Below are 11692 nucleotides of genomic sequence, written 5' to 3' on the forward strand. Positions count from 1 at the left end.
TGCCATTGCTAGCCTTAGGAAGCAGGACGCTCAGGTTACACCCAGGCTGCAGGAAGGAAGAATGCACGAGGTACCCTGGACCTCACCTGGTTTAGGACAGGAAAGTTCGTACGCAGCTACCGATAGGCACCCTGCAGATAGGGCACACCCGCAGGTTGGGGGCACACTCAGCACAGACTAAGTGGCCACAGGGCACGAAGACCACAGATACGACTCGATCCAGGCACACCTTGCATGTTCTCTCCTCCTGCAGTTGCTGCAGCTGTTCCCGTGCATCCCCAGCTCCTGGGGACTCAAGAATTCCCCAGCATCCTCAGGGCCCAGGAGACTGACTCCTCAAGGGGGATGAACTTGCTACATGGACCCACCCTCTTATCCCCCATGTTCCCTTTGCATTCCCACCCTGAAAGAGGATGGTCCATCCACCTCCGGTGGATTCCAACTATACCTGGCTCACTGGCATCTTCAGGCTGCATCTCTCTTCTGGATGTGAGCAAATCAGGGCATCCACGGGCAGGAGCTGCAGACAGTTAGTGGGGATGGATTCAGGGCCTAGCTTCTGTGGGGGAAGGGAGGCCTAGCTCAAAGAAGATCTATCAGCTACCAAGTTCCAGTTCTGTCCTAGAGAACAGAAGGGTTTGTATGGCACTCAGCTGTTCATGAGCTCAAGAACAACCATAGGCTCCCTGGTGGCCACCAAAGAGCCTGCCTTCCAGCAGGGTACTCTGTGTGTCCAGCCCCTCAGACTAGATGGTCATACATTGTATGTACTTGGCACTTTGGGAGGGATAGGAAACAAAGGGTGATGGATGCCCAGGGGAGTGAGACAAGGAAGGCAGGCAGTGCCTAGAATGGATGGAGGTACCTCTGGCCCTTGCTGCCTGACCTTCATCCTCCTGGAGCAAGTCAGCTGTCAGTTGTGAAGTAGGTGTGCTGGACATGCCTGAGCTCTGGCTCCTTTCCCGGTTGCCCCTGGTATCTTTAAGGTTGGAAGGGGAAGGGAGGAAGATAAGGAAGGAGGGAGAGAGGTCCCAAGGTCTACAGGTTGTAGAAAAAGGCTGGTGGTCTGTGGCATGCTCCATCTATACACACATGCATCTGTGTATTCCCAGAAGGCGCTGGGAAAGCTTCCACCCTCTTAGACAAGAATGCTGCATTTTCAGAGCCTCTATCTAGAGGTGCTACCATCATTGGGGAGGACAGCAGACAAAGCCCTGCCAAGCACCAGAGTCCTGTGCATTTAAAATGGGTTAGGGTTGTCATATCACATCTCACAGCATTGAGGTTCTGGGAGATAAGCCATTTGCCTGTGGCCACAAAGCTGGCAAACAGATCAGGTGGTCCCTGAAGTCAGAAGAACCTCAGATCCCTGTCCCATAAGGCCCAGGGAAGAGATTTGGAAAGTTGTGTCCTCCGTGACTCTGTTAAGCAGGCTTCTGGTTACAGCCCAGTTGGCTTTCAGAAGCTGAGGCCAGTGCCCAGCCGAACCAGCCCAGTGTGCAGATACATCCCCAGGTTTGGCTGGCGTCTTTAGCAGCATGCTCAGTGGGAACAAGAGGATGCAGTGGTCTGACCTATGCCTTGAACACACAACACGTGTGCACAGTCCCTTCTTGCTGACCGGCAGGTGCATACGCTCAGCAGTGTTACCTGTGTACAGGCTGCAAATGCCAATAAAACAGCAAGGGCTTTTGTATCAGGCTATCTCACCTGAGGGGGTGGCAGGGACAGTATCTTCTGGCTCTTCCCATTGGTCCTGTTGGAAAGCCATCAATGCCATAAGCAAATAAAGCAGAGACTGCCAACCCACCTGAATCCTGAGGACAGATGGACTTACCCAGGAGCCAAGCAAGGGAGTGCAAGCCTGGATTCTTTCCACAAAGTCCCTTCCTTTTGACCATAGCAGGAACCGGCACCTGGAGAAGAGATCTTAGAAGGCAGGACTGGACTCATAGAGCCCCACTGTTATTCAAGTTTTCTAAGTCATGCCTTCTGTTCCCATGCAACCCATTATACCCTATGGCAGATAGCCAGGGCTATATCCCTCAGGGAGACCTGCTGGGAAAGCTATCAGACTCTGAGTACCTAGAAAAGGATAGCAACAGGAGAATGCCCACCATAGTGGCCCTTCCAGAGAGAGCTCCATGAAGACTGGGGTTCTCTGCTACCCTAGAGAGAGTCTGATGTTCCGGGGCTGTGGGGGATGGGGAGGATGGACAGAGTTGTTTAGGGCTCTTTTCACTAATCAGACCTGCATCAGTCCACATGGCCCTTACCTGGGGAACCATCGGGCATGCTCTGTCCAGGGGTCATCCCCATGCTCCCAACTCTGCAGACCCCCGTAGCAGAAGAAACATCTCACCTTGTCCTGCTGGCCTGGGTATGGCAGAGACACATGGTTGGTAACCCCACCTAGCTGGCAACCACAGGGTGTCCCTCCACGACCATCAGAGCTTGGGCAAGCAGGGCTGGGATCTGCCAGCAGGTTAGCAAGAAGGGACCAAGGCACATGGGCATCTCTCTTGTCTCAAAGGCAAATAAAGACAATGCCGGGGGCATGCGTCAGGAGGGCCCTAGAATATTCTGGAAAGGCTGAGCTAGCATTTATGTTGTCCTCAGGGCATGGGGGTAGGGTAGGGCCAAAGGCTTGGAGCATCTGTAGCCTGGGAGATTCAGGGCATTCCAAGGACTCCTAGTGACAGGGTAAGGAGGTGAGCTCTCCCATACTGGTTCATAGCCAGGTTTGGTTTTAGTGGCTCAGGCCTTCCTCATCTCTGTTCTCTGCCCCTCCTCCAATCATGGGAATATGTGTCCTTCATGACCTTGTATAGAAGTTATAAACAGAACTTACAGGCATATCCTATACAGCAGACATCCATGGTCCACAAAATCCCCCTAACATGTGTTGGCCTCAGGAACACTTCTTTTCAAGGAGACTCTAATTGTCCCAGCCATTAAACCTTCATGACCAGTGTCCAGCTTCCCTATATCATTTTGGACTCTTGCCTGACCAGTACAGGGAAAATAACTAATTCCTCCCCTGCTGTCCCCATTACTGACAGTTTTTCTGGCTATGCTCATACTTACAAAGCCCCTCTGTGGGTCTCGCTGCCTCTTTTTCCTCAACCTTGAAGAGAAAAAGCCAGAACCTGACCCCTACCGTGAGTGGGGAGCAGTCCAAGCTAAAGGAGTTGTCTGTTTATAACTAGAACAGGTTCTTGAAGGATTTGTCTGGAGTTGGTACCTGCACTAGCATGGTACATGGGAAGCCTAGAGGATTACGTACAAGATGGACACAGATCAGGGGATGCTTAAGCTGACCACTGCATCTATAGGATATATGTCCCTCCATTTGTCCTGTAATGAAAGGGACTAATTACCTCTATAACCAAGCCTGCAAGGCTCGCAGATAGCAGTGGGGATCCCTGAGTGGTGGTGGTGGGGGACCCACAGAACCATCTAATCCAGGTGAAACCACCTGCTGAGGGGCCCTCAGGACAAGGCCAGCACAAGCCCAAGATCTCATAGTGACTCTGATTGTGGTAGACCCCAAGCCCTGGCCAGGCAGAAATGACTGGACTACCTTTCATCAGTTCCTCCCTTGGGCAGGAATGGACAGAGCTCTCGGTCTGGAAGAGTGCTAAATAGTGTCCAGACCACAGCAGAAAGACTCCAAGAGTTACCTGTGTGGAAGAAGCCAGCAGCAGCCAATGACTCAGGCTGAATCCCAGCCGTGGATGGCCAGTCCAAGAAGGAAGCCAGGCGGAGATCCTCTGAATCCATCTCAGGGAAGGCAGGCTCCCCAAGGAAGGTAGCTCCAGAGGATTCTTCCTCTTCAGACAGGGGGCGCAACTGGCCCAAGATCTGCCCATCTAGGCAGTCCTGTCCCGAGACATGGCCACGTGCACCGTGGAGTGTGCACTGTGCCTGTGTGGGGCTGATGCTATCTTCCCTGTGACTAAGTTCTGGGATACAGAACAAGTCCCTGGTCCTACCCTCAGGCCCCATGGAGAGAACAGCAGCTCTGAGCAAGTCTGCAGGAGAGAACATCAGGAAGCCTAGGATATGCCTGATGGCTTACCTCCCGCTCCTGACTCTAGCAGCCCCTTCTAGAAGCTGTGGTGAAACCTGCTTCTAACCACAGGCAGACACCACTGGATGCTCAGATGTTGTAGTGTGTCCAGGGATGTGCTACTTTGTGAAAGAGGCCAGAGTGGCAGCCACGTGCTCTCTGCAGTGAATGTGTCATGGGGCCCCCTGGCAGGCGCCTAACAAAGGCAGTACTCCACTGTGCAGAAAGCATCTCTAAATAGGGGGAGGGGCCAAGCTTGGGGACTCCCTCCAACAGCATCCTCTAAGCCTCTGGAAGCAAATCGTAGACACTGACAAAAGTATGTGGAAAGGAAGACTCTAGACATTCGGGGTTCAGTTCTGGGTGGAGATAGATAGATCCAGATAGAAGCCTGGAAGGTAGAAAGCTAGATTGTCTAGGACAGCGTGCAACCCCAACCACATTCCTTCTATACTAAGCCTGTTTCGATGTTCGTGAATGACATCACCTGCTTATTTCCTCCCTACCACTTAGAAGACCCCTTCTTGGCTCAGCCCCGTGTCAACGTCAGCCCCCCTATCCTAACTGGTCTCAGGTTGCCCTCTTTAAGTCTGAACAGGCTAGAGTCAAATCAAGTGTGGAACATGTCCTGGGCCTCGGTCTGGGAGAAGCTCAAGGGTTAGGCTGTGTTTGTTCCAGGCCAGATGTCACAGGGGATACCGCCTCCCTAAATGAGCTCTGCCTCAGGACTGGTCCCAGGCACCTGGTCTCCAGCCTCAGGTGAGGGATTCCATTGCCACAGACCTAACAGAACAGAGAGGAGGGTCATAACCCAGAAAGGACATAGCTACAGGTTAGCAAAACAAAAGTCCTCAGAACCACCAGAGGGGGCGGAGAAGAAGACCAGGGGGCCAGCTCTGCCCCACCTGGCACTGTACCCAAATAACTGCCCAAACCCAGAGGCCAGCCTCATCTAGAGTGAGTTCCAGGACATCCAGGGCTACACAGAGAGACCCAGTTTCAAGAAAGGAAGGAAGGAAGAAACAAAGAAAGAGAGAGAAGGAGGGAGGGAGAGAGAGGGAGGGCAGGTGGGAGGGATGGATAGAGGGAGGGAGGGCAGGTGGGAGGGAGGGAGGGCAGGTGAAGGGGGGAGGCAGACTCCAGACAGTTCATTTTGGTCATACCTCTACTTCCCCCTCCCCCTCTGTCCATGTCCATTCCCATCTCTCCATTCCCATCTTCATCTCCTCTAATTTGTGCTGTCCATATATTTGTGGGTGTGGCAACTGGAATATGGTCAACCTAGCAGGAGCCACCACCAACCATAAAGAAAACTGGCTTTCCTTCTCCCAGAAGCTGCTAACTGTCAATAGTCCCTCAGTCAGGGGAAGATACTGAGAGACACTAGGGCTTGTGAGGTGGGCATGGCAATCCGTGTATGCAATCCTAGCACTCATGGGGCTAAGGCAGGAATTTAAGGCCAACCTGGACTACATATCAAGTTCTATGCTGGCCTCAACTAGAGTGAGACACTGTTTCAAAAAATAAATAAACAAGAGTAACAGTTTGTAAGACAAAAAGAACAGATCAAATCGGTCAGGAGGCCTCCCTTCTCAGGTGTAGGGGATACCATCCTGGGGCTCTGCTTCACAGGGCCTGGCCTGCCAGTAGGGGCCTAAAGAGGAACCTGGCTTGGAAAGGAGATCTGGGTCCCAACGCTGTCTATGTGTCTCCTCTGCTCACTTGCCACCGCAGAGCCCCAGTGGCACACAGAGCCCACAGGCAAATTTCCAGTGCTACTTGGCTTTAGAATGCCCTGGAAGTACTGTGCTTCACAGACACACCCCCCCCCCATTGCCCTTTGAAAAAGACACGGGTTTTTTTTTTTTACCATTTCAGAGATGCGGAGACCGAGGCAAAGGAAGGGAACGCAGGTTCGCCGAGAGCCAAGGCATGGGAGATCGGCCTAGGAAATGGTGGCCTAGCCTACCCCGTTCCATACCAGCTCACACAGGGCTGGAGTCCCTGGGGTATCCACCATCTCAGCAGATGTATCCCCACATGGCCCTGCAAGGATTTGGGACCCTGTCTCATTTCCTGCTGGGCCTACAGCCTATACTTCTATCTGTGGCAACAGAACCTTCTAGGATACCCCCCCCCAGGACCTCACAACCTTTGCCTTCCTCTCTACTTGCAAAAGGACAGCATCACTGCTTTGACATTTGAACTCGGAGCCCTGCCTTTCCAGGCTTCTTGCTGGACTAGGTTCCCTGGGATTGAGGCCAAAGGGGCTAATATAGGAGAACAGAGGCAGCGTCACCAAACTCTTCCTCTGTGCAGGCTCAGGCCTGGGCCCCTGGGGCCTTAAGCACCGGAGTCTGGACTTGCTGGGCCTGGGGATCTGTGACAAAGGACCACAAGCATTCCTGTTGCCCCTGACGAAAGCAGCTGAGCCAGCTATGTTAAGGTTAAAACCCTTCTTTTTATTTTAGACAGAAAAGAGGAGATGATGGGAGATGTCATTCTGTATATGTTTCTCATACTGGTTAATAAATAAAGCACTGTTGGCCAATAGGAAAGGAAGATAGAAGGGACTAGGAGACAAGGAGGAAAGAGGAAGTAGTAAGGAGGAGCCAAGATGGAGAGTCTGGAGAAAGCAGAACCGCCATTCCTCCGCTCTCGGTAAGACCACATAAAAATACATAGAAATGGGTTAATAATTAAGACAGAGCTAGCCGATAAGAAACTAGCACCTGGCCAACAGCACAATATCAAATACAGAGTCTCTTGTGTGTTATTTGGGGCTGGCAGGACAAGACCGGCGGCGGGAGGAAAAACCCTACTCCTGACAAACCCCTCTCTACAGTTTGAGAGCCCTCCTGAAGGATAGGAACATACTCTACCCATGACCACAGAATGGAGCTCTCAGAGCTCTCGCTGGTGCATGAGTCCTATGAGATAGCATAGGCGTGTGGTGAAGGGGCTGGTAACAGAGCACCCAGGTGGCTGTGCCAGCTGTACCCACGCCGGGACTTCATAGAAACAGCACTAGTCCGGACAACGCTTTGCCTGGTGCCTAAATCCCTGCCATGAGCTCACACTGCAAGCTGAATCCCTTGCTAAGGTACACAGTTCCTAGGTGGTGACAAGTTGTGGTTGACAAGGCCCTGTAGCTCATGGCACAGCCATGATGTGATTTGGGTCAGCTAAGGCCCAGTGTGAGAGTGTGGGGCTGCCTGTGCCATCCTGTGTGTGGTCAAAGCCTGAGGGGAGGCCTGAGGCTCCCTGGGTGTGGTGGAAGGGATGAGAAAAAGGGAAGGAAGACAGAGGAAGGGCCAACGCCGCTACCCACCCCTACAGACTGAAAGAATTCTTTCTGTATGGTTCTGTAGATCCTGTGTCCTACCCTGGACTCTACAGAGCAGACCCCAAACAGGCTGAAGCATGAGTGTCGTGCAATCTGCTGTTGACATTGGACTTGTTCCTGAAGGTCACTCCCCTGGGCTCTCCAATTGTATTTCTCAGAGCCCAGAGACCCTGAGGAGAACACTGAGGCATTGTGGGCCAGCTGAGATGGCAGCAGTCTTCTGTTCCCAAAGTCCAGTGGGACCCAAATGTCGTACAGGTCAGCCCTTCAGACTTCTGGACCCAGACTTCAGCCAAGGAGGAATCTAGGGTAAAGTTGGGTCCTAGTTCAGGGAGATCCCGGGCCTCAGGAAGAGCTGCAGGGAAGGAAATGGGAACTATAGCCTGCAAAGGATAAGCTTGACATTACTTCCTCCAATTCATTTTAATCAGAGTTGCTGGAAGGATTGTGGATAACCGTGTCAATGGAACTGAGTGTCAGGCTCATCTGTGAACCTACTATACATGCAGGTCCCCAACTTTTCCTAGGGATTTGGACTTCGTTTGAGTGCCCCGTGCTCTGTACCCTAGCTGAGAGCAGCCATTTGAATTTTGTTAGAATGAAATAAAATGTAAAATACAGTCCTTAAATTTCAAGTACTCAGTAGATGCACACGGTCAGAGGTTATGCTGTGGGACAGAGCAGCCCAGAAGGTCACAACACTCACCTACTGCCCCTGGGATGAATTTCTGTTTCCCAGAGTTGGAAGGTGAGGGAGCCTGAGTTCATAAGGCCTGATTCAGAGCACACCCTATTGGACATGAAGGGGATGACAACACAGGGTCAGAGACCAGGTCCTGGAGAGTTGTGGAATTAGCCATTCACAGGAGGGCCAAGCTCTTCAGAAATGCTGTGAGATGGATGAATCCCCAGTGTCATCTGATTCTGAGGATCCAAATGCCTGGAACATAGCTGAGGGACTTTGGAGGGGGGGCACATGTAACCAGTGTCTGGGAACTGTAAGAACATGAGGGAGCCTGGAAACCCAGAGACCAGCTAATAGGTGCTGGAGGAATGGGGTGGGTATCTAGGCAGACACCTTCCCCTGTGGAACTCAGGTTGAGTTAGGATTGCTATCGTACATTGTCATCGTCGTGCCATAAGTACAAAGCTTCAGCAACAGTGAAATGCATTAGCGCACAGGATCAAAGCCCAGGGTGGGCCGCCTCAGGCTTAGCTTGATCCATATGTTCAGATAATGCCATCATTTGCATAACTTTCCCCATCAGGGATGGCATCACTTTTCGATCAAGATGGCCACGGATGGCCCCTTTGCTCACTCAGCAAAGTGAGGGGAAACATGTCTCGTTTCCCCAAAGGCACAAGCTTAGGACTGAGAAGGACTTCCTGAACTGATATTGGCACGCAGTCACCAGACTGAAGTGTTGTTGGGCACAATGGGGGCATGGACGAGATATGTGGGAGACTCTCCAAAGTCTTCCTATTCCCTGGACAGTTCACTCCCATTCCTTGGGGAAGGGTGATGCTTGCATGTCTGGCCAGGCCTCCGTTCCAGGTTAACGGCTTCAGCAGTGCTCAACACTCCTCCAGCTGCCATACACATCTCCACATACTCCTTGTCCCAACCAGGCCCCAAGCCCCTCTCCCGGGTTGGCTCTGCTTACTCTCTACTCTGCTTACCGTGTTGACCCTTGCCAACCCCACCTGGATCTGTGCATCCCTGATTGCTCACCACAGACCACTTGACCACTATGATGCCAGCTCTGTGAATCTCCAAGAGGGCCTCGGAGCCCCTGTGGGTCCCAGGACCTGCATAGGCACCTTTTGTATGAGAATATTCTTACCTAAACTGCTGCTGTAGACACTTACTGTACAGTCTTAGAAACTCTTAAGTACCACCTGCTGAGATGATTAGGCCTAGGCAAGACTTGGGGACTCAGGCCAGCCTCCATTTCCCCCAGAATCAGTTTCTGAAGCAGAGACCTCTGCCGCCCTTTGTCCCAACAAGAGCCTGGGTGTGGGCACAGTATACTCAAGGTCCATGTATGAATGTTGCAGGGCGGCTTAGGAGACTGAAGGTCAGCACCATTTTACTTGAGGAAGCAAGAGATTTAATATCAAGTCGGTTGAAAACCAAAAGTCAAATAAAAACCCACCGTGACAGGCCTAGAGGGAGCTGGTGAAGCAAGAGGAGGAAGCCTTTCTTGCTTATTGGACCAGGGTTCCTGGCTTTCCATCTTGCCCTGGCTGAGTGCCAGACTCGATTGCCACATGAGTTGAAGGAAGATGCCTCTTACAGGAGCCTGTGTTGTTTCATGACTTAAGGTCAAGGTTGAGGCTTACATGACCCTAGATTGCCACATAGCCTGCTTGTTATTACTCAGCCTTGAAGCTAATATCGGGAGATGGCTGGATCCAAGTACAACCATGGTAGCAGAAGCTAGCTACAATTCCTGGAAACACAGAGGCATCCAATAGGCCATGGTACTCTCGGTGAACTGCAGGTTTCTGGTCCGAGTTAGACTGCTGGTCCTTGGGTACTGTGTGGAGGGAAAAGAGACAAGGGGTTGGATAGGGGCCAAGGTTCATGACGAAGTTTAAGTTCAGATTGGCTGGCTGTGCCCTGGCATCTGCTCTAACTTCTTGGAGGCTTGCATTCTGGTCCAGGACCACAGAACTGCTTAGCTTTTGAGAGGCGAGTTGCTTGATGCATCTGCCACATGCTGGCCCACACACCTGCATCAGCCCTGGATGCAAGACTGTCCCCTGCTACAGGGAGCTGACTTTGGGGTACATATCTATGTTCTGCTTTGTGCTGTTCCAGAGCATCCTGAGCCAGTCAGCACCCACTCACCTGGGTTGAAGCACTGGTCACAGCACTGCCTGTGAAATTCTGGTGAGTAGTCAGTGTACAAGGAGGCTGAGCAGACCTATGTTCGCATCCCTCCACAGGAAGCTACCAGGACAGGGGCCACCGGTACCCCCAGCACTCTGTCTATCCCAGGCACGAAGTAAGGGCTTTTGGATGAGTGACTAATGGACATTTAGAGAGAGGAGCTGTGATTCACAGGAGGGGCAGAGGACAGAAGGAGCCCCAAGAACACAAGCTGGTTTCCTGGAAGACAAGCTAGACACCCCAGAAAGTTTGGAAGGACAGGACATTCAGAAGGAGGTCTGCTACAGGATGTTCCTTCCCAAGAGGGCGGGGGTGTTCATGGAGAAGGGGTGAGGGGTGCTACCGAGGGTTTCTTCACCACTAGCCCTCCTAGTGAGCTAAACCCAGCACACAACAAAGGCTTGTTCTAGCCAGGTATTGTTTGAATGCAGGGCTTATAGCCTCTGGCCTCCATTCTTCAGCTCTTCTAGCTGGAGACTTCAACGCGGACTCCTTGGGGGACATCTAACTTCTACAAAACGGCCAACAGATGTGCCCTTCAACACAGTGATTCACCCGCAGGTGCCTCCCTCTGTACCCTTCTACTGATGACATGTAACAGAGGCAAGATCATTTACACAGCAGTCCCTGGAAGGGGTGGGTAGGTACATCTGAGTGTTGGTGCCTAGCAATGTGTTTGGCTCCCAACACTCACATGATTGCCTGTTACTCCAGTTCCAGGTGATAAGACAGCTTTTCTTACCTTCACAGGCACCAGGCACACACACAGTGCACATATATACATGCAAAAACAAAACAAAACAAAACAAAAACCCTCACAAACATAATTTTTTTTTTTTTAAAGGGGCTGGAGAGATGGCTCAGGGCTTAAGAGCACTTGCTGCTCTTTCAGAGAATTCAGGTTCAATTCTCAGCACACATTTGAGAGGTCAGAACCATCTGTAAGTCTAGTTCCAGGGCACCTGGCACCCTCTTCTGACTTCCCTGAGCATCAGGCACACATATGGTGCATTTACATGCGAGCAGTCAACGCACTCATACACAGAAAAAGTAAAAGTTAATATATCTTTTAACAATTACATTTAAAATATTTGTTTTATTTTATATGCGTGTGTGCCTGCTTGTCTGTATGTGAACCATGTGCACATCCAACGCCAGAAGAGGGTTTTGGAACCCCTGGGACTGGAGATACAGGCAATTGTGAGCCACCATGTGGGTGTTGGGAACCAATCCAGCCCTCAAATAAACCTTTTTAATTAATAATTATGATACCTGCTGTGGAGTAGGTAAGAAGGAGGAGCGTGTGTGTGGAAACAGGTTCACTGAGCAAGGAGCCTGCCTAAAAGTGAATGTCTAGTGGGCTGAGTTCTTTACTGGG

General features: G+C 51.5%; 1 protein-coding gene across 1 annotated transcript; it reads right to left on the minus strand.

The window, feature by feature from the left end:
• Positions 1-91: 91 nt before the first annotated feature.
• On the minus strand, positions 92-4102 carry Birc7 (baculoviral IAP repeat containing 7). Its single transcript, XM_051184721.1, has 6 exons — positions 3684-4102; positions 2277-2376; positions 1838-1916; positions 1711-1756; positions 449-520; positions 92-285 (listed from the first exon to the last, which is right to left on the minus strand). The coding sequence occupies exons 1-6, from the start codon at positions 4048-4050 to the stop codon at positions 92-94; spliced, it is 858 nt and encodes a 285-aa protein (XP_051040678.1). The 5' UTR covers positions 4051-4102.
• Between the last annotated feature and the right edge of the window lie 7590 nt (positions 4103-11692).

The sequence above is a fragment of the Phodopus roborovskii genome, unplaced genomic scaffold, assembly GCF_943737965.1.
Source record: "Phodopus roborovskii unplaced genomic scaffold, PHOROB, whole genome shotgun sequence".
NCBI classification, from domain to species: domain Eukaryota; kingdom Metazoa; phylum Chordata; class Mammalia; order Rodentia; family Cricetidae; genus Phodopus; species Phodopus roborovskii.